At 34.9% G+C, this 22,244-nt stretch overlaps 4 protein-coding genes across 5 annotated transcripts in view; 3 read left to right on the top strand and 1 right to left on the bottom strand.

The window, feature by feature from the left end:
• Positions 1-167: 167 nt before the first annotated feature.
• LOC109599242 (zinc finger CCCH domain-containing protein 10-like) lies at positions 168-7,160 on the bottom strand. Of its 2 annotated transcripts, XM_049965918.1 has the most exons (6): positions 7,012-7,160; positions 5,341-5,662; positions 2,433-2,665; positions 2,081-2,376; positions 1,457-2,020; positions 168-1,357 (listed from the first exon to the last, which is right to left on the bottom strand). In XM_049965918.1, the coding sequence occupies exons 3-6, from the start codon at positions 2,618-2,620 to the stop codon at positions 711-713; spliced, it is 1,695 nt and encodes a 564-aa protein (XP_049821875.1). In that variant the 5' UTR covers positions 2,621-2,665; positions 5,341-5,662; positions 7,012-7,160; the 3' UTR covers positions 168-710. The 2 variants fall into 2 exon arrangements, with proteins under 2 accessions (XP_049821875.1, XP_019870759.2); XM_020015200.2 differs by lacking the exon at positions 5,341-5,662 and having other exon boundaries at positions 7,012-7,157.
• LOC109599221 (partner of bursicon) lies at positions 2,703-4,186 on the top strand. Its single transcript, XM_020015179.2, has 3 exons — positions 2,703-3,413; positions 3,466-3,590; positions 3,644-4,186. The coding sequence occupies exons 1-3, from the start codon at positions 3,290-3,292 to the stop codon at positions 3,812-3,814; spliced, it is 420 nt and encodes a 139-aa protein (XP_019870738.1). The 5' UTR covers positions 2,703-3,289; the 3' UTR covers positions 3,815-4,186.
• On the top strand, positions 5,731-7,814 carry LOC109599243 (bursicon). The gene is made up of 4 exons (XM_020015201.2): positions 5,731-6,063; positions 6,553-6,770; positions 6,828-6,953; positions 7,621-7,814. Exons 1-4 carry the CDS (start codon positions 6,039-6,041, stop codon positions 7,759-7,761), a joined length of 510 nt encoding a protein of 169 aa, XP_019870760.1. The 5' UTR covers positions 5,731-6,038; the 3' UTR covers positions 7,762-7,814.
• A 281-nt stretch (positions 7,815-8,095) lies between these two features.
• The window catches only part of LOC109599241 (26S proteasome non-ATPase regulatory subunit 1-like), a 97,023-nt gene continuing 82,874 nt past the window's right edge, over positions 8,096-22,244 (top strand). The window contains exons 1-9 of the mRNA XM_020015199.2: positions 8,096-8,229; positions 8,524-8,641; positions 8,693-8,862; positions 9,347-9,585; positions 9,646-10,062; positions 10,122-10,601; positions 10,660-10,848; positions 15,943-16,158; positions 21,215-21,279. Of these exons, the coding sequence (XP_019870758.1) occupies positions 8,211-8,229; positions 8,524-8,641; positions 8,693-8,862; positions 9,347-9,585; positions 9,646-10,062; positions 10,122-10,601; positions 10,660-10,848; positions 15,943-16,158; positions 21,215-21,279 (1,913 nt within the window). The 5' untranslated portion in view covers positions 8,096-8,210. The remainder of the gene's footprint in view (positions 8,230-8,523; positions 8,642-8,692; positions 8,863-9,346; positions 9,586-9,645; positions 10,063-10,121; positions 10,602-10,659; positions 10,849-15,942; positions 16,159-21,214; positions 21,280-22,244) is intronic.

Raw genomic sequence — 22,244 nt, 5'->3', positions numbered from 1 at the left:
AAAGATGTTTATGTCCAATTCTAGGGTTTAGAACTATTTTTAATTAAATAAAATAAATTTTACTGTTTTGTTGCAATAGTATTAGTAAATTATATTCAAATAATATAAAACAATAGATAAATCTGTTATTAAAGTAATTATCAAAGAATTTAGATAGGAAAAAAACATTTATCACATAAATAATTTATTTCCATATTATTTACAAATGTTTGCATTCCGCACTAAATAAATTAACAATTCCTAAGATCTAATTCACAGTAGCATTTTGGATGCTGAAGTCTTTTATATTACATCACATTTATAACTACATATACCACAGTAATATACGGTGGCAGCGCTGACATTTTGTGATTCAATGCATATATTTATTGCCTCAAAATACAGTATGTTCAACATTTAAATAGTAATTCCAAATTTTCAAGATTATTCCAAATTTGACTTAATTCCGGTATTCAAAATTAAAATTGGAAGACACTTAAAACAGAATGTGATTGTCTCAGGGAAAAAATTAATGATTAAATTAAAAAAATCACAATTTTATTTTATAATTCAAGATTAATATACTAAATCGTATAAAGCAGGTACTGTTTTGTCTTTGATTACTCTAAACTTTTGTATAGTCAATCGAAAATAGAAAGCATGACCATAATTAACAAGTTCTTCAACTCCAAAACACCGCACAATATAGAAACCGAGTACCACAATAAAGTTCAGTGTGTGAGAGCATGATTGATACTCTGAGTCATTATCGGATACGACACCATGGACTGCGACGCGTTAGACATCGCTATAGTCTGTGAGGTATTAATGGCATTCATCTGACTGGTCCGGTGCAACTCAATCTGCTGATTAGAGGCGGCCGCCGCAGCCAGATTTTGCTGGGCCAACAACTGCTGATTGGTACCAGCCAGGGCAAGTTGCTGCGACACGTTCGCCACCGCCAACGCTTGCGGCGTGTTGCCCATCGCCAGCTGCTGCGCCTGCGACGTCAACTGCTGCGTGTTCGCCAACGAAGCCAGTTGCTGCGCCTGAGACGTGAGTTGCTGCGTGGAGTTGGCCAGCGCCAGCTGCTGCGCCTGCGACGTCAGCTGCGGATTGAGCTGCTGCGGGTTGTTGCCCAGGGCGATTTGCTGCGTCTGCGGCGTGGTGGCCAGCGCCAGTTGCTGATTGGCGATGTGTTGCGCCTGCGAGGTCAGCTGTTGGGTCGTCGTGGCCAGGGCCAGCTGCTGCGCCTGTGAGGTCAATTGCGGTTGAGCTTGTTGGGCCAGGTTGTTGGCGAGGTTCTGCTGGGCGATAGCCAGTTGCTGGGCCTGGGAACTGTTGGCTATTGCCAGTTGCGACGGAGGATTCGTGGTAACTGAAACACAATCGATAATAATAGAATCTGTTCTATTAAATACAGATTGCTATAGAAACATTTGTTAGAAAATGAAACTAAAATCAATATGGTACTCACCGAGAATTTGTTGACTAGAAGCCAGCAGTTGAGCAGGCGAAGCAATACTGACGGCGGGACAAGCGGCAATGGACACAGTGTTGCCGGAGACCGGATTACAAGTCGACACTGTGGCCAAAGAAACGGGAACAGAGCCCACACTTGCCGTCACCGTCCTAATCACTTGTTGCTGCTGCGGGGCTGCATTCGAGTTGGTGATGGTGACCGCCGCGGGCACATTAACGCTGCCGTTGCGCTTTCCCGAAACCCGCAGTGCGGCATTCTGGTCGAGCAGGAACTCGTTGGTGGCAGTCAGATCCGACACCTGACGTTTGAGCTGTGCAATTTCTTTATGCAACAGACTGTTCTCTTCTTCGAGCATGATAGTCCGGGCGTCAGCCCGGCTGATCATCGGTGGCGGAGGATTACCGGTAAAGTAGCCCTTAAAACCGAGGGAACGGACGCTGTTTTGGTCCATAGGATTGATTTCGAGGTCGTCTTGAGGTGACAGGAACCTTCTTTTGGCCATGGGCAACCCCACGTCCTGGTACTCCTCGAAATTAACACCATTTCTTCTATTTAAACCTGAAACATTACATTATTACATACAGTAAAATGGTGGCAAACTTAATTGAAGTGTATTACCATTAGTGTTGTTGACGATGGCCAGCTGGGGCTCGTTAACATTATTGTTGCAGACCATCTGAGAGCGTCTTTGTACGTTAGATTGGATCAGCTCCATGATTTCAGCCTCCTCCTGTTCCTTCGTCAAGTGCCTGAACTTGCAGAAGTTCCTTCGACACAACCCTTTCTTGAATTGATTGCAAATCGGTGGAGTGCCAGGAAGCTGGTTCTTCCTCGTCGCCTCCGCCAAAATTTGATTGGACATCTCGCCCGTCCTTTTGTAGTCCTCCACCTCTTCTGGGGAACAATGTATAAACCTATAACATAATAAATAAATAAATAAACAGAATTAATACACATTTAAAGTACGTACTTGCAGTGAGGTCGAGGACAGACGCTGTTCTGGAAGTCGTGGCAAAAGTTCAACATTTTAGATTCGTGCTCGTGCTTGAACTTGCAGAACTTTCTATCGCATATACCGCGTATGAAGTCGCGGCACACGCTTTCATCCTTTTCGGACTGTCTATCGCCTTGGATCGTGTCCTCGGACGTGTCTGACATCCTCCACACAACAATGGGAAATTAAACTAACTAAATGAATTAATCCTGAAACGAAAACAACACATTTTAAATATGTATTTGGATAAAACAATAAATCACAAGCTTTTAAAAATATTCCTGGCGTTTTTATTGAGTTAGTTTATGAGTTGATATCTCTTATGTGACATGATTTTTATGACACACTTACAAAATCATTAAGTACACTGTACAACAAGGTTGTGGGAATAGTTTTCCGCAAAAATCATTAATTTTATTAATTTCTCTGGATAATTTACAATTATTACAAGGATAACCACTTGAAATGATTGAAATATTTAAAATTGCCGATGTGGAGCAGAATTTTAGCATAAAACAGAAACCGTGTAGAGCCTGCGGGGGTTCCCCCAGGTCGTTGCTCGAGGGTCAACCACCACTTCATTAAAAACGAGGCGCTAACGGGGGTTCATTACCAAAAAACTCATTTAGCAAAGTAATATATCGTATGATAGGGTGCATGCCCTATGTCAAGGAAAAACGTGTTCGACAACGAACCCAAATGATCGAGATCCGATTATCGGAAGTATTAACATAGGGCAACATATCCGGAGGCGTCAACGAATCAAAATTGCCTTCTCCCTGGACCGTATAAAAGCGTGTGGCACGTGTGTCCATTCTTAGTAAGTCTCCACGATGGCAATAACAGTGTTCCACAGGATCGTGTTCGCCTGCATGATGTTCTATTATGTTTGTTGCGTGTCGGACTTGGCCGAGGAGACATGCGAAACGATACCCTCGGATCTGCACCTAACCAAAGGTATTAACTTTACTTAGTAGTGTAAATTTACAACCAAAAAATGAATTTGCAGAGGAGTACGACGAGCTGGGAAGACTTCAGAGGACGTGCAACGGCGAAGTGGCTGTAAATAAGTGCGAGGGCTCCTGCAAGAGCCAGGTCCAGCCTTCAGTCATCACGCCCACAGGATTTTTGAAGGCAAGTCCCCCAATTAAAGGCACAGACGAGAATGTCGACGGTTTTTGTTGCAGGAGTGTTATTGTTGTCGTGAGAGCTACCTAAGGGAGAGGATCATAACGCTGACCCACTGCTACGATCCGGACGGCGTACGTCTAACCGGCGAGCACAACAACGCGATGGACATCAAGCTGCGGGAGCCGACCGAATGCAAATGCTACAAATGCGGCGACTTCAGCCGATAATAACTTTCGACGTGCTTTATTTTATAATTCGTATTTGTTATGACAGGCACCCGCGATTTGTGATACATGAGTTTCGTTCGACGGTTTTATATAGAAACATGTAGTTGTTGCTTTATTGTAGAATTTACCCGTTTGTATTCAGGAATTCATAATAAAATATATTTTTAGTTTAACATGCGTCTCACTTCATTAAGTGCTTTCTTTTGAATAAATTTATATTTTTACAGACGTTACCATAACCCTTATTGAATGAATGTTGCCAAGAAAGGTTATTAATATTATATTTACAATTTTAGAAACGAAAACGTTTGCCACTGCGATTATTCAGGTTTTTAAATAAAGATTGGCTTGAATGTGTAATAAAAATTAAATATTAAGGTCCTTGGTTAGTTTGTATAGAGGTTTGGCCTTTCCAATTTATGTTTACATGTGCCACTGACTCATTTTCCTGGAATAACCATTGTTAGTACTGAAACTTTGGATAAATTACTCGAAGGACAAGAAAGAAAACCTTTTAATATATCAAAATTTTGTAGCTTTTTGAGTCTCTATAAGTGTAATCCAAAGCAGAGGCTTCAGAAATTAAATATTAAGAGATTGGTTAGTTTAACCCATTTTTCTGGAATACCTATTGTTAGTAGTAGTAAAGACAAGAATGAGATCTTTAGGGCACCAATTTGGATTTAATTTGTACGAGTCAATGGTTCAACAATATTTGGAACAAGCTTTAGTAGTTCTGAGAGAGTCCTATCTCTATTATAGCTTAAAAATGGGTCATTTTGCATAAACAATTTTAACTTGAAACAGTTAACCCTTACTGCATGAAAGTGATTGCCAATAAATATTTTATTTTCATTATTTTCATTAACTTTTACATAGGGTTTACTGGTTTTTGACCCAGTAATACATATTTTCATTAATTAATAACCCAAATCGTATTTTTGGAGACGAGTAATTATAAAATTAATCGCTAGCTATTGAATATTTTCTCTCTGACTTCGATTTCTGACTGTAAAACGGCAATATCTTCCTGAACCTTTTGAAATCCGTCGCCCTCAGCGAACATTTCGATGAGCCTTTCGGCCGCGAGCCTCCGCAATATAACCCTTACGGGCGATTCAACGCTGGTCACCCTACCGGAATAACTGCGATTAATCCTCAACGATTGCACGTCCACAGTCGACAGTAGGAGGGCGTACTGGGCCGCACAGTACTTCGGCTGGAACAAGTCGTGCGGTCGGTTTGGTGCCACCACTTGTTTCAGGGACGTACTGATGTCCGTCCAGTTTTGGTTGCCACATTGGGAGACTGCAATGGTCAAAGCCATTTTATCTAACGTTGTCCATTGTTTCAGTGGCTGTTTACTCGACATTTTTGAAATCGAACTTTTAATACTAATTTGGAACGTCTCTTGACAGTTTCTGGCAGTTGTTAGTTAGTTATTACCTCACTACAGAAACATTTTTGACATTAAACGCAAGGCGACTTGATAGTACATAGATATTACATCTTATTGACGGATTTACCTATATAAAAAACAATTAATCCGTAGGTAAATTGTATCTGCGGTGCAACTCGGTGATGGACACATTCTCGGCATCGGCCAGGAACCCCAACACGACCTGCGCCAAGTCTTTCATCTCGTTGTACTCGTGTAAAGCGTTCATCTGAGGCCTGAGATCAGTGCTGACGCCCCGCGACTTGTACTCATCGATCTTGACGTCGAGGTCGGCGTTCTCTTTGACCAGCCGCTCGTGCAGCGCCTTCAATTCGGAACGTGGCAGGTTCTCTTTGTTGTCGGTCTTTTTATGAGCCTTCTGGTCCATTTAAGTTGTCATCTTTCGGAGGCTGCAAAGCGAAAACACCATTTAGGCGGCCACAAAACACAGTTTTTCAGTTTGCACATCTCTTGGGGCGTTTGAACGGAGTCTAAACACATGCAAAAAGTAAATCGCCCACCACCCGACGCGGACACACGCCGATTCCACAAGTGGCGGCGTGTTTTCACGCTGCGGGTCGCCGCTAACATGAAACTCGCATATAAAACCGGGGTAAAAAACGGCGGCAAAAAGAGAATGAACAATTGGACGTAACATAAGGGTGGCACGGTATCAAAACTGCGTTTCTTGCGTCTCTGGGAGCTTTTATAAATGGGGGATTTGAGGAAAAAACGGCAAGTGTCGGTCAGCGTTGTGCAGTGGTTAGGTCGTACGATTTAAGGGGGATGTTACGTCAAATTCTCGACATAGGTTTGTCTTTTAACAACTGTTTTTTAAAGCTTTTCCAATACGATTCCGGTTAAATTGCTTATTAATTGGTTTACTAGTGAATAAATATGTTTCAAGGTTTAGGAAAATTTCAAAATAAAAAATATTTCCATTTTTAAGTCTTAAGAAACTGATTTTATTCCCATTTAATATTAAAAATCTGTTTATCTATTTGTTTTATACTGAAATTGCTCATATAATCATTCAATTATTATACATAAACAACATTAAACATAGAAACATTAACATAATTAATATTCGTGAATGTAAATAAATAATTATCAGTATTTCAATGGCTTTTTCATAGAATACTAATATAATATTACATAATGTAATTATTACCTTTCAAAGTAGCAACATAAACAATTTTTTCTGTAATTAACTTTGAACAAAACAATGATAATATAGTTTTTTAATAATAATTATTATTATGCATTATATATAGAATAATTAAAATTGTTTTTGAATCAGTTCCGCAAAGGTTATGGCAAATAACGACAATTTTCATAATCCTTGGCAACATGTGCATGGACCCCAGACTGTCGAGGGGGACCCTGGAAGTGTCAGGGACGAGCACAACTGATGAATGTCAAGTGACCCCAGTAATACACGTCCTGCAATACCCGGGTTGCGTCCCCAAACCGATTCCTAGCTTCGCGTGCATCGGAAGATGTGCCTCTTACATACAGGTTGGCAATTTGGAATGCTTTCAAAATTCTTTGAAGGTGACTTGGTTTATTGTTTAGGTCTCCGGCAGTAAAATCTGGCAAATGGAACGATCGTGCATGTGTTGTCAAGAATCTGGTGAACGAGAAGCTTCAGTCTCACTGTTTTGTCCGAAAGCCAAACCGGGAGAGAGAAAATTCATTAAGGTAACGACGATCATAACAAAGGTTAAACGCGACCATCGCGAAAACGAATGAAACATACCTTGAATCATGACGGGCGGTTTGTATATTTAATCGGCGTGACTCACTGGACCTGGATTATTAATAGTTTCCCCGTTGATCGAGAGTTTTCGCAGATCACACACAATGGCACTCAAACGTCAAAATTTTCCACAAACACAAGCTTAACGTGTCGGTAAAGAAGGTTCCTGCGCGGAAAATACGGAAATTGAATAAATTCAAATTTCAAATTAAGAATTAATTAAAAAAAAATAACTACTAATCACCATTATTATTATTCTGATAAAATGATATTTTTAGTACACTTATTAAAAAGAATATTAAGTATACAGTGTGGTCTCATAAAATTTTTTGTCCGATTTTAATAAACTTTTTTCCAATTGTAAAGCATGAAAATATGTACTTCTAGACAAAATGTCGCTTTTTTAACCATAAATCAAAACCTGCAAGGTAACTTTTCGGAATTAAAATTGAAGAAGGCATACTATCATTTTTTTATAGAAATTTTAACTGCATATGTTCATACTTTACAATTGAAAAAAAGTTCGTCAAAATTGGACAAAAAACACACATTTTATCCCGCTTTCAAAAGGGCCACACTGTATATATAATACCTTAATTTTTATTTTAGGTGACAACAAAAGCGCCTTTGGAGTGTATGTGTCGTCCTTGTACAGGAGTTGAGGAAAGTGCCATAATTCCACAAGAAATAGCTGGTTACGCTGACGAAGGGCCGTTGTCGAATCACTTTTTGAAGTCGCACCAACAATAAATTCCTTGTGGATTTTATAAATGTGTATTATCAATAAACACTTTTAAAAAATATTTTCTTTTTTAATTATTATTCCTTTATAACGGATTTGATGTGTTTGTAATTATTTAAACAATTTTAAGAATTAATAAAATATACTTAATTCTGTTTTAATTATATGTTGAAACAGAACAATAAAAACCAAATAAATAAATTATAACATAAATAAATATAATATAATATGAAATAAAATAAATAATAAATAAATTATAAAATATATAATTAAATTATAAAAAAAAGTTGCGCTTACACTAGTATTTTTGTTTAGTTTAGGTTGGTACTGGGGCAATGTTGGCAACACTGATTAACATCTGTCAAAATTACTTCGCAAAACGGTGACTTGTTAAAAGAGCTTTGTGTTTATAAACGGTTGTTTTCTGCGGACTATCAGTGAATACAAACAGCTCAAAATGAATATTACTTCGGCAGGTACATCAAGAAAATCATTATTAATAAACCACAATGAAAACGCATTTAAAATTTGAATCGTATTGGATTTTTGCACATGCGTTTTGCAAGTCATCAACTTAACACCCTAAACATTTTCCTATTTTGTGCAAATAACAATCATTATATCAAATCCGTTTTAAGTGTATTCAATAAAGCTTAAATCATTGAAGAAATGTGCCTAGTATTATTAAATTTGAATCATTATTAAAAAATAATTTCGCACATAACCTCACATATGACCGGTTTACAAACATAAAAACCAATTTGTTTTAGCGGGGATTATCTCCCTACTCGAGGAACCCAGACCAGAATTAAAGATCTTCGCCCTGAAAAAGCTCGACAACATTGTTGATGAATTCTGGCCGGAAATTTCGGAAGCTATCGAGAAAATGTAAGTTAGTTGGTTTTATGACTTACAAATTTGTGACGACTTATTTTCCAGTGAAATCTTACATGAAGACAAAGTATTTCAACAACATCAATTGGCTGCTTTGGTGGCCAGTAAAGTTTACTACCATTTAGGGTCTTTTGAGGACTCCCTCACTTATGCTCTTGGTGCTGGAGAATTGTTTGATGTCAATGCACGTACTGAATATGTTGAAACTACTTTGGGTAAGTTTTAATATAAAGGAATTACAATTTATATTACGGAAAAATAGTAAAACAGTCAAGAATAGTGTACAGTTCCAATATATTGGCTAATAGACAAGCATGTAAATAAAATTGAATATTCTTTCTTTAGTTATTATATTCATAACAAGTTCTTGTAATATTTGATAATGTTGCAGTGAAGGAAGGTGAAATTGTATTACTGGATAATAATATTATAGTTTTAGTTGAAGTAAAATGTTTTATTCACATTGCTTAATAATTTACTATTAATAATAAATTCAAATTGAAATATTAATTCCACCAACAGGTTAATACAATATGTAAGTGAATAGAGGGTACTTTATCAATATTATATATGAAATAATAGTATGTAATTTCCTAAATCTGTCTAAACTGCAACATTATCCATTTATTATTTATGGGTTATAGATTTCATAATCAAATTGATAACAGATTTATAATTTAAATATTTTATATTTTACAGCTAAGTGTATTGACTACTACACCCAACAAAGAATCGCCCTGGCTGACAATAGCCCAGACGCAAAACCAATTGACTCCAGATTGGAGGCCATTGTCAATAGAATGTTCCAGAGATGTTTGGACGATGGTCAATATCGCCAGGCCATGGGGTTGGCTTTAGAAACCAGGAGAATGGACATCTTTGAAGCATCCATTGTCCAATCTGATGACAATATTGCCATGCTGAGTTATGCCTTTCAAGTAAGTTTTATATTACCTTAATTAATATTGTCTTTATACTAAAATTTTGTTGCATTTTAGGTGGCGATGAGCCTGATCCAAAACAGAGGCTTCAGAAACTCAGTATTAAGATCTCTGGTTGGATTGTACAGAGGTTTAGCCACTCCAGATTACGTTAACATGTGCCAGTGTCTCATTTTCTTGGAAGACCCGTTGTCGGTAGCCGAAATTTTGGATAAATTAGTGCAGGGACAAGAAGAAAGTGAACTTATGGCCTACCAAATTGCTTTTGACTTGTATGAATCAGCCACCCAACAATATTTGGAGCAAGTTTTAGTAGCTCTCAGAGGAACAGCACCCATTCCTTCCCTATTGGAGGAAAAACTTAAGCCCAAAATCGCACCACCAACTGAAACTCCCGCAGCCGCAACTGAAGGAGAAGCACCACCAACTGAAATTAAAACAGAAGTTAAAGAAGAAAAAACGTTGGAGTCTTTAGTATGTCCCAATTAATTCAACATAGTTTCAAATATTACTAATAATTTGTTTTGTTGCAGGGTGAGAAAGAGAAGGAGCACCAAGCCAGAATCGAAAAACTCCACACAATTTTGTCTGGGGAAGTGTCAATTGAGCTGCACCTCCAATTCCTGATCAGATCCAACCACGCCGACCTCCTCATTTTGAAACAAACTAAAGAAACAGTCAGAGTGAGCATATGCCACACAGCCACCGTTATTGCCAACGCCTTCATGCACAGCGGCACCACCAGCGACCAGTTCCTGAGGGACAACCTCGAGTGGTTGGCGAGGGCGACCAACTGGGCCAAGTTAACGGCCACAGCTTCACTCGGCGTCATCCACAGGGGACACGAGCACGAAGCGTTGACTTTAATGCAGAGCTATTTGCCCAAGGAGGTCGGACCTAGCTCCGGCTACTCGGAGGGCGGCGGCTTGTACGCCTTGGGCTTGATCCACGCCAATCACGGTGCCAATATCATCGACTATCTGCTCACCCAGCTCAAAGACGCCCAGAATGAGGTTCTATAATAAATATTATTATTGTAAAGCATAATTATGAATGAATTGTTTTTTACAGATGGTGAGACACGGTGGATGTCTGGGCTTGGGCTTGGCCGCCATGGGAACTCACAGACAAGATGTATACGACCAGCTCAAATTCAACTTGTATCAAGACGATGCCAATACTGGCGAGGCTGCCGGTATCGCAATGGGTATGGTCATGCTGGGCTCGAAGAACGACACGAGTATCGAGGATATGGTTTCGGTAAGTCCGTTAATTTGCGTTAAATTCATCAATGAGATTAAATTTGTTTCTGTCTAATAATTAATGAACGACGGCGAACCGGTTTAATCATGCTACGCCCCCTTGAATTCATAAATTCTGATGTTGAAACTGGGCTAGGCTCATTAATAAGGTTTATTTTATTTCGTTGTTTGCCCTGGCGCTAATTAGAGGGAATATCCGACGTAGGCTTGAAATTTTAATATGGCAAATTGTTAAGGGGAAGTAAGCTGCCATTGATTAAATTTCATTCCGTTTTGGCCAGAGAATAATAGCTAAATCTTTATCTGGAGCCATGTAACGTTATTAAAAACCCTTCAATTCAATTTTAATATCAATTTTGTGTTAAATTGGCGTATAAATACGTTTCATCAAGCTTCTGATGTACAAAGAATTGAGATGTGGAAAATTGCTACCTTTAAAATGATAAAATGATAATTTTATTACTTCAAATAATGGATATTATACGTATTTTCATAATAGGAATCGGAAATTACTCTTACAACAAGTATTCTGTTAGTAATACAATAATCTCTATTAAATTTGCTTCTTCAGGAGAAATTGAAAATTTATTCAAAATCACTTCCACTTAAATTAAGCATGAGAATGATAAATTTGAAATCAAAAACCCGATTGAAAATGCGTTATTTGCATAGAAAATTGAAATATGATTGTTGAGGGGTCAAAATCCCATTCCCCCTTAATTAACCGTGACGAAGAAATTAATCGAAAACCTCTCCAGAGCATTAAATTGATGGAAAAGCTCTCGTTGACCTACCAGATCCGAAATTAAAACCGAATTTGTTTCGGCTGCCATTTAATTTTGCCGAGGTGAAAGAACTAAATAATGTTTTTCGGATGCGCAGTACATTATTTAATAAATAATTAACTGCGTATTATACACAGCAGATTACTTTTTATGAATTGTGTAATTTTTTTGTTGGTGAAAATGTTATGATCCCTTTTATACAGCCCCTCTTGGTACGCAGAGAGCTTCGGGATTATGTAAGGTTTTACTTTTTACGGTTTCCTTTGATCTGGCATCGCGAAAGGTCGGTAAGAAGCTGTAAAATGTATGAGAGGGGTTTTGGCCTCGCTAAAATTGCGAAGATTAATTTAATTGTAACGGCGAAATTCTAGATTAACTGCCATTTTCCTCTCTTGCGTGTAGTTCCCATTTTAATTCTTTATAAAAATTAATTGTCTTTCGGTGTTAGGTTTCCCGGGCACTTAAAAAATTATCAGTTAAATGCTGAGGCAAATCGATATCGCGTCCTGAATTTAGTAAGGTCGCATGCATTTGACGTCGTCTTGCAATGCAATTGCATTATAAATTTAGACGGAAGATCGCCGTCGAATAGTTCAAACTTAAAGGTGACGTGAGTGCATTTTCCAGTTCGAGTTTCGAGAATCTGCAGATGGATAATATCGCCTCGGATACTCGGATTTGCTTCGATAAAATTTAAACTAACTTGGACAGATCGCAGAATGTTCAAGATATATTCTGGACACGTTTTATTTGCCAAACTAATAAAATATACTGTTATTTCAAATGGTAACTCACGTTGTCGTTACTTTATGCTGCTTCATCACCTGCATCATTCATTGTTTGATGGTCCAAACTTGAACAAAATTAATTATTAACTCTTAGAAATCAATATGATTATAAAACTACTTTAATATTCTGCTTATAAAAATATTAAAATATATAAATTTTTGAATTTAAACTATTATTTAAATATTAACACACTCTCAGATAAAATAATGAATTAAATTATATTTTAAAATAAAATTATTATTTAAAATAACATAAAAATAAACAGTTCTTTTGTTTTAATTATAATGAAGGAAAAATATAAATAACACAGAAACAACATAAAAGCTTCCAAATATAATATTAAAATGAGGCATGAACCAAAACTTTTATGTATCTAATATTAAATATAAAATAAAATCTCAAATATTTTTTTAATAAAGCAAAGAAAATCCTATTATTATTAAGCCTGAAACAAAGATGAATAAATGAGATTAGGAAGACACAACAAAAAAATATTTAATTAAGCTGTAAAGTATAAATTTTGTAATTACCAATTTCAAACTATTAACACAAAATCAAATGAAATAACGAATTAAATTACGTCAAAGTATATTTTAAATTAAGAAATTAGTATAAAAAATATTTAAACAGTTGAATATTCGAATAATTCGAGTTCTAGCTTTTGAATACATCATTTTGACTCCAAAATTGTTCTAAATATAGGGTAGGAAAATATAAATTACCCAGAAACATCATAAAAAGCTTTCAAATATTTATTTAATACAGCCAAGAGTATCCTATTATTATTAAGCCCGAAACAAAGATGAGCAAATCAGATTTGTAGTACGTCAACAGAAGAATATTAATTAAGCAGTAAGGCATAAATTCAGTAATTACCCAAGACGTTACATAAACTACGATAACAAATCAATACCGACCGAGAATCTCGCCAGCTTTCACACATTTTAACTCCGTCTTACAGTGCTAAATTGCATTATAAATTTAACCAATTGCAACAAGACAGTGCACAATTTCTGTCTAAATATCGAGGACGCGAAGACAAATAATCCAAAGACACGACTGGGGGGGAAACTTTAAATTAAGTTTAGGCAAATTTCCAACGTAACACGTGAATCTTGACAGCGCACTGCAAAACATGCACCGCTGAACTGGTGTCACAAAAGTTACACATTTAAATTATTCTATGGTCTTTTTATTTAATATTAACTACTTGCTTATACGTAAAAGGGGAATTTGTCAAATAGCTGTGATTCGTTTTTGGGGGGAGATATTTCACTTTATCGTACATACCCTTAAGGGGTGGATAACTTTGTAGTTTATGTGCTTCGCCAAAAAGCATGTGTTCAAGTATTTTACTTTGTGAATCTGTGTAAAGTAATATAAAGTTTGTCAGTTAAGTTTTGGACGTGTTTCGTGGATTACTTATGTTAAAATATTTAGTACGATGAAGGAGGAATCCTGTTAACTGCAAATGCCTTATTGATTTATTTATTATTGCAGTAATGCAACCACATGGAACAAAACAAGTTTATGTATAAATGCTGTGACATATTATTAATGGGGCTTATAAATTTTAAAATGAATATTCGATATACATGACAATTATTATGGCAATTTATTGAAATATATTAAAAATATAAGCTGTAATATTTATTGTTTTTTCTGTTATTATTGTATCTACTGTGCAACTGCCCAATCTAATTTTGTTTTTTAAAACTGTATGTACTTTTTTATTTTTCAGTGGACAAAATTATTAATTGATTTATGGTCTTGGAGAGGAGTGGTTTTTAGTGGCGAGTCTAAATTTAATTTATAAAAAAATGATGGTTCTGCTTATGTTAAACATCCTACAGGGACAAAACTACACAAAAAGTTTGTTATACCCCCCAGAGAAATATGGTGGAGGTTCAATTATGCTTTGGGGATGCTTCAATTCTTCTGGCATAGGCCCCCTTAGACTGATTTATGTACAGGGATATATTAAACAACAATTTGCTTCTATATATTGAAGAAATGGTGCTCTTAATAAATGTGTTTCAACATGAAAACGATCCCAAACCAAATCCAAAATCGTGATGGATTGGTTAAAAGACCAAAGCATCAATGTTTTGTCTTGCTTGTCCCAATTTCCAGACATCAACCCTATAAAAAACTTGGAGGATCCGGTTTATACCCAAATTCGACATAAAAAATTTACAAATTTAAATGAACTTATCACAGCAAATCAAGAAGCTTGAAGGACCATAGACTTGTCGAATATTGGGAAAATGGTCGAGTCTATGCCATGTTAATATTAAGTAAAATAACACAGATTTACCCATTAAAAATCCCTTTTAAAATTAAAGTTATTTCATTTATGTCCAGCTTAATTCAGAAAAATATACGTAACATTTTATAAAATAAAAATATGGCAGCTTTTATATTATTGTATAAAACAAGAATAGTAATTTTAACAGTTTACATTAAATAAAAGAGTTATGGCTAAAATATTGAACTTTTTAGATAGTTACCAGAATAATGACCACTACTGTATGTTGTAGCCTGGTCAAAAGCTTAAAAGCTCAAAATTAAACCGAAGTAGTAATATTTTTTGTGTGTCATTAAGCATTTTATTCCCCTATTAGTGTGCTGTTGTTAAAAAGGATGATCTTGGATTTTACAGCACCAGTTTACGTTGACCTTTTTAAGTCCAATCGTTTGGTGGTGCTTCCCTTTTAAATTTACAATGCAATTAAACGGTGCAAGACGTATGCGACCTTTTAAAATTTGCAAGCAATATTGATTTATTATTGCATCCATTGTCCCGCATTAAAAGGAAATGCCTTAATGAAAAGTGTAAATCATTTGTCACGTGTGGGACGCCTAATTTATTTTCTCACCTGGGTAAATTGCATTTCAATTCATCGAATAATATGGAAATGCCTGAGAGAAGCAGCGGAAATTATGCAAACCGTTACGTACCGCCGTTCATTTACTAAAAAAAATCCGAAGGAAATTTTCCGGGTGAACTGATCTTGATTAAACTGACTGTTCGATTAGCAGAAATAACTGAATTTACTTAATGATCTCCCTGTACGAACGGCATCGATGGATATTTAGGCGGCGCAAAACACGGAAAGTGCATGCTCTCGATCAATTACCTGCGGAGTTGAAACAGCTGCGAACGCTTTGCTGAATAATGCTAATTAATTTAACATGCTTCCCCGTACAAAGGCCTTTCCCGTCCTCGCAGTATCAATGCATAATGATTTTCGCCGTCGTGTTTGTCCGAAACGTTGATACATCTCGATAATTGCCGGCTTTGGTGGCTGGATATTAAAATTGAAATGATAACCGGAGCTGTCCGGGGCAGCTGGCGTGTGTTAACGGCCAAGTGTCCGGAGCATCCTGCGGGCACTTTTAACCCCGGAAGTAGCACGATTATGAATTTGTTCAAAGGAATAATTTAATCTCTTTGATGTGGATTAATCCATCTCTTTTGTCTCCTTAATTTATTTATTTTAATTTTGTTGTTACAGTACGCACAGGAGAGTCAGCACGAGAAGATCCTCCGAGGTTTGGCCGTGGGCATCGCGTTCACGATGTACGGCAGACTCGAGGAGGCCGATCCTCTTATCCAACAGCTGACCTCCGATAAGGATCCGATCCTGCGTCGTTCCGGCATGTACACGTTGGCGATGGCGTACTGCGGAACGGGACACAATCAGGCGATAAGGAAGCTTCTTCACGTAGCGGTAAGTGTTGGGCAAATGGTGATTTTAAGTCACGGTTATGTGCATTTTATTGGTGGATCATTTGGGATTTTATTTTGATTCGAGGTGAATTTCGTTTGGAGGATTATTGAATTATGCGGCCAACGGTACACGATTCGTTTCCATCCTATCAAAAATAGCTGAGTTATGGTTAATAAAATTTTAGATTCTCTGAACATTTTGACGTTTTATCCATTTTTATCAATATACTCACGTTTTTATTCAATAGTTTCAACTTTAAAAATTGAGTGTAGATAAAAACTATAAATTTTACTATCAAAAAAATTTAGAAATAATGGAAAATTTTAAATTTAGCCATAAATTGTTTCTTTTTCCTGATATGACATAAATATATTTTTTGATAAACCAATGACCCAATTTCGCCAAATTTCTCAATTTTAATCGATGGTGTCTTCATTTACGAACACTTCAAGCTTTAGTAGATCAAGATTTGATGACAAATAAAAATGTTAAGGTCACAAGAAGAAAAAAAATAATGGAAAATTAGAAATTTAGCCATAAATTTAATTACTGGTTATTTCTTTTTCCTAATATAACATAAATATATTTTTTGATGAACAAATGACCCAATTTCGCCCAATTTCTCAATTTTAATCGATGGTGCTTTCATTTACAAACACTTCAAGCTTTAGTAGACCAAAATTTGATGAACAATAAAAAAGTTAAGGATACAAGAAGAAAAGAAATAATGGAAAATTAGAAATTTAATCATAAATTTAAATACTAGTTGTTTGTATTTCCTAATATAACATAAATATATTTTTTGATGAACAAATGACCCAATTTCGCCCAATTTCTCAATTTTAATCGATGGTGCATTCATTTACAAACACTTCAAGCTTTAGTAGACTAAGATTTGATGATAAATAAAAATGTTAAGGTAACAAGAAGAAAAAAAATAATGGAAAATTAGAAATTTAGCCATAAATTTAATTACTGGTTATTTCTTTTTCCTAATATAACATAAATATATTTTTGATGAACAAATGACCCAATTTCGCCCAATTTCTCAATTTTTATCGATGGTGCATTCATTTACAAACACTTCAAGCTTTAGTAGACCAAGATTTGATGATAAATTAAAATGTTAAGGTCACAAGAAGAAAAAAAAATAATGGAAAATTAGAAATTTAGCCATAAATTTAATTACTGATTATTTCTTTTTCCTAATATAACATAAATAAATTTTTTAATGAAGAAATGGCCCAATTTCGCCCAATTTCTCAATTTTAATCGATGGTGCTTTCATTTACAAACACTTCAAGCTTTGGTAGACCAAAATTTGATGAACAATAAAAAAGTTAAGGACACAAGAAGAAAAGAAATAACGGAAAATTAGAAATTTAACCATAAATTTAAATACTAGTTGTTTGTATTTCCTAATATAACATAAATATATTTTTTGATGAACAAATGACCCAATTTTGCTCAATTTCTCAATTTTAATCGATGGTGTCTTCATTTACGAACACTTCAAGCTTTAGTAGATCAAGATTTGATGAAAAATAAAAATGTTAAGGTTACAAGAAGAAAAGAAGTAATGGAAAATTAAAAATTTAGCCATAAATTTAAATACTAGTTGTTCGTTTTTCCTAATATAACATAAATATATTTTTTGATGAACAAATGACCCAATTTCGCCCAATTTCTCAATTTTAATCGAAGGGGCATTCATTCAACACTTTAAGCTTTAGAAGACCAAGATTTGATGAAAAATAAAAATGTTAAGGTCACAAGAAGAAAAGAAATAAAGGAAAATTAGAAATTTAGCCATAAATTTAAATACTAGTAGTTGTTTCTTTTTCCTAATATAACATTGATATATTCGTTGAAGAAAGTCTCAAATTTTGGAAGACCAATGTTGGGCAAAAATTAAAAATTTTATGCTAAAAACGAGAATTTTTCATTGTAAAGTAAATAAATTTCCATGCATTTGTGGGAATATTTGATAATATTCATTATTTCATTGTGGGCTTATGAATATTTTTTATTGTATTGATTTCATATCAACAAAAACACAATAAAAAGGAACAATACTTGTCATAACGTTATTAATTATTGTTTCCAAATTACCATTTAATAAACACTACATTTGCAACTCAAATTTATATTCACGAAACAGCCCAACAAATTGTTAAAAACCTCGTTATAATACAGATAAATATAATTTTTCTCCAAGCCAACATGCAACCTTTTTACCGCCCCTAAGACTGTTTTCTAGACGGCTTTTTTACAAACAAATTTTAACAAATGCAAATTAATTCTTTTAAATGAAATTCCCGAGGAACTTCGTCGCCCCATTTATTTTTTACAGTCCGTATAAAAGTGTTTATGCAATCGAACCCTTCGGTGAAATAATTACATCCTTTATTCGCACGACCGCGGCGAAAAATCCGTCGACGACGACGAAAAAAAAAAAAATGATAAACTCCCGCCTGAACTTTCCAATCCGCGAGTGGAGTTTTTTTTTCTCCGGCTCCCGATCGTCAACTTTTAATGCCGCCTCCTAATGTTTTATTAATGAACTTGCTACTCTACTTCTTTTTTTATTCCGCTCGACACCACCTTTGATCTCCGGTGGCGGAATCTTGTTTTCGAGTTTCATTAATCGACTTAATTAATAAACTAATAAAGCGGGGGCGGGATTTTTGGTCGCGTCGAGCCGGGAAAGTGTGTAAAAAAGTTCTGGATGATCTCGAAGGAAAAGTTATTGTTACCCGGGTTAAATTTAATTACCGCCACGCCAACTATGCCGTTAGAGAACGGGGAATGTTTATTTAAACGGCACGCAAAAATCGACCAAACACCGAACTTTCTTGTACGACACGGACGATAAATAATTCAATTCTGGCCTTTTTCTATCGGCTCGTAATGGGTCTAGACGCGAATCGGCCGGCGAGGGCTGAATTGTGCGTAATCCGCGGTGGAATACGGCCCAAACAATGGGGAGCACAATTAAATTTAACAATACCTGCACACCGTAAAAAGTATTAATTAAAATTGTATCGGAGCCCCCGGTCGAATCATAATTATGATGGTCGTTCGTCTCGTTCATTTTTGTGTGGTTTTTCCATCCCTTGATGACCGACGTTCGGACGGGTCGGGCTTTGGATGAAACGAACCGGCGTTTTCAAATCAGCTAAATTAAATTGAAGCGTATGGTTTTCTTGCCATTCGCACTGATTGATCTTGGACATCAATGCATTTTGTAAATACAAATGTGGTATGAAAGCAATTAATAAATTAGTTCTGGTGCCATGTGTGTTAAATATAAAATTACTACCGAATTACCCTGATCTATTCCATTTCACTGGTCTATAATTTTAGATTTTGATGTGAATTATAAGTTTCATTAGACACATATTTTTATTGTATAGAATTTTTTATTTAAAAATAAATTGATAAATATAAAGTGAATAATAATTTTGTATTTAAATTGTGAAATGTGACATAATGGAACCATTTATAGTTATTAATATATGAAAATTATATGATTAATTAAAATTTATTTTTAAAGTTTCTATATTTTATATTTTTCTTCATTTTATCATAAAAACAATATTTTTCATCTGAATTTGGCCTTTAAAGGCTTAAATAATATCATCAATATCAATGTAATGGAATACACTATCCTCTAAAATTGTGAAATATGTCATAATTTGTTCATCAAAGAATATATTAATTAGGAAAAAGGAAATGTGGTTAAATTTCTAATTTATCATTATTTTCCTCTTCTTGTGACCGTAACAAGTTTATTTTTCATCGAATCTTGGTCCAGTAAGGCTTGAAATGTTTGTAATTGATTAAAATTGAGAAATTAGGCGAAATTAGGTCATTTGTTCATCAAAAAAATTTAAATTTATGGCTAAATTTCTAATTTTCCATTATTTCTTTTCTTCCTCTGACCTTAACATTTTTATTTTTCATCAAATATTGGTCTACTGAAACTTGAAGTGTTTGTAAATGAATGAATCATCGATTAAAATTGAAAAATTAGGCGAAATTGGGTCATTTGTTCATCAAAAAATATATTTATGTTATATTAGGAAAAACAAACAAATAGTATTTAAATTTATGGTTAAATTTCCAATTTTCCATTATTTCTTTTCTTCTTGAGACCTTAACTTTTTTATTTTTCATCAAATTTTTGTCTACCAAAGCTTGAAATGTTTGTAAATGAATGCACCATCGATTAAAATTGAGAAATTGGGCGAAATTGGGCCATTTGTTCATTAAAAAATATATTTATGTTATATTAGCGAAAAGAAACAACTAGTATTTAAATTTATGGCTACATTTCTAATTTTCCATTATTTCTTTTCTTCTTGTGACCTTAACAATTTTATTTTTTATCAAATCTTGGTCTACTAAAGATTGAAGTGATTGTAAATGAATGCACCATCGATTAAAATTGAAAAATTAGCCGAAATTGGGTCATTTGTTCATCAAAAAATATATTTATGTTATTATATTAGGAAAAACAAACAACCAATATTTAAATTTATGTCTAAATTTCTAATTTTCCATTATCTCTTTTCTTCTTGTGACCTTAACATTTTTATTTTTCATCAAATTTTGGTCTACTAAAGCTTGGAGTGTTTATAAATGAAAGCAGTTGTTTATCAAAAAATATATTTATGTTATATTAGGAAAAACAAACGACTAGTATTTAAATTTATGGCTAAATTTCTAATTTTCCATTATTTATTTCCTTCTTGGCTTGAAATGTTTGTAATTGAATTTGGCATAATGGGATCATTTATTCATCAAAGAATATGTCAATGATATATTAGGAGTAAGAAACAACTGTAACTACAATCTCTTATCATTAATTTAGAACAAAGTCGTGATCAAAATATAATAAAAAATATTAAAAATTCTCTTCTTTTCATTTTCATTTACGTTATTATTAATTTGTACAAAGCAAATTTAATTAATTATGAGTATTGTCTCTATATTTAAAATTCTCAAACTTATTGTAATTTTTTTTTTCATTCAAAATTAAATTTTTTTACAGGTCTCCGATGTCAATGATGATGTTCGTCGTGCTGCCGTCACCGCTTTAGGATTCTTGTTGTTCAGGTGAGTTTTGGGCAATTTTATTAAGGGTGAAGGTTTTTGAATACAAAAAATGGTCATATTTTGTTCTTTGGAACTAAAATAAGTTGACTAAATTCATAAAATAATGCTGTGATTTAAATTTAAAGCCGTTTTTCTATCAGTAACTGGGATAATGTTAAACTGACAATGAATTATCGTTTTAATTGTAAAACGGCCATCCAGCAGTTGTTGTTTATTCTGTCATTATTGATTCACGAGTTTTATGGCATCGAACGGTTTTCAGTGATTTTCAGCCATCGAATTATCCGGAAATTAACGCCGAATGAATTGAAGTTTTTAGCTGCAATGATTTATGCGTGTAACGAATAATTGAGCCGCACTAACAGACTGAAATCGTCAAATAATTATATCCAATTTCTGTATAGTTTACCAATCAACAACAATGCCGAAACTTTGCGCACTTCGGCGCCGTTAATGGGAAAATTTACAGCCAAAAATCAGTCACCACATTTAAATGCAACAAATAATTAATGGGGTGCCTATCGATCGGCACCCTTATTGTTATAGCCCTGGCACACTTTTTCTTCCCACACCATTTTTTTGCACGTTATCCGTCATTAGTTGCACGTGCAAACACGATAAGCTGGAATTACCGCGAAAACTACCCCGTTCCAGGAACCGCTCCCGCGTTTGAACGCGTTCCGGGGTGGTGTTCGATCTTTGTTGGGGACTGTCGCTTAATTAACGGTCTGGCGGGGTACACGTAAAAATTCATTAGGTTTGATTGAGTTTTTGATCGTGTTTTCAGTCGGGGGATGCTCCGAAATATGACTAATTCGGTGTGCAATTATTTTAAGGCATCTAAAATTCAAATATTTAAATTAATATTATATTTATTGAGACTCTTGTTGAGTTTATTAATTAAATATTAAATAAAACTGATATTAAGAAATACTCGACACTCTTGTTGAGTTTATTAATTAAAT

Source organism: Aethina tumida, chromosome 4 (genome assembly GCF_024364675.1).
Source record: "Aethina tumida isolate Nest 87 chromosome 4, icAetTumi1.1, whole genome shotgun sequence".
NCBI lineage: Eukaryota > Metazoa > Arthropoda > Insecta > Coleoptera > Nitidulidae > Aethina > Aethina tumida.
Note: the sequence above shows the minus strand (reverse complement) of the source record. Positions and strands in the feature narration are given on the sequence as shown.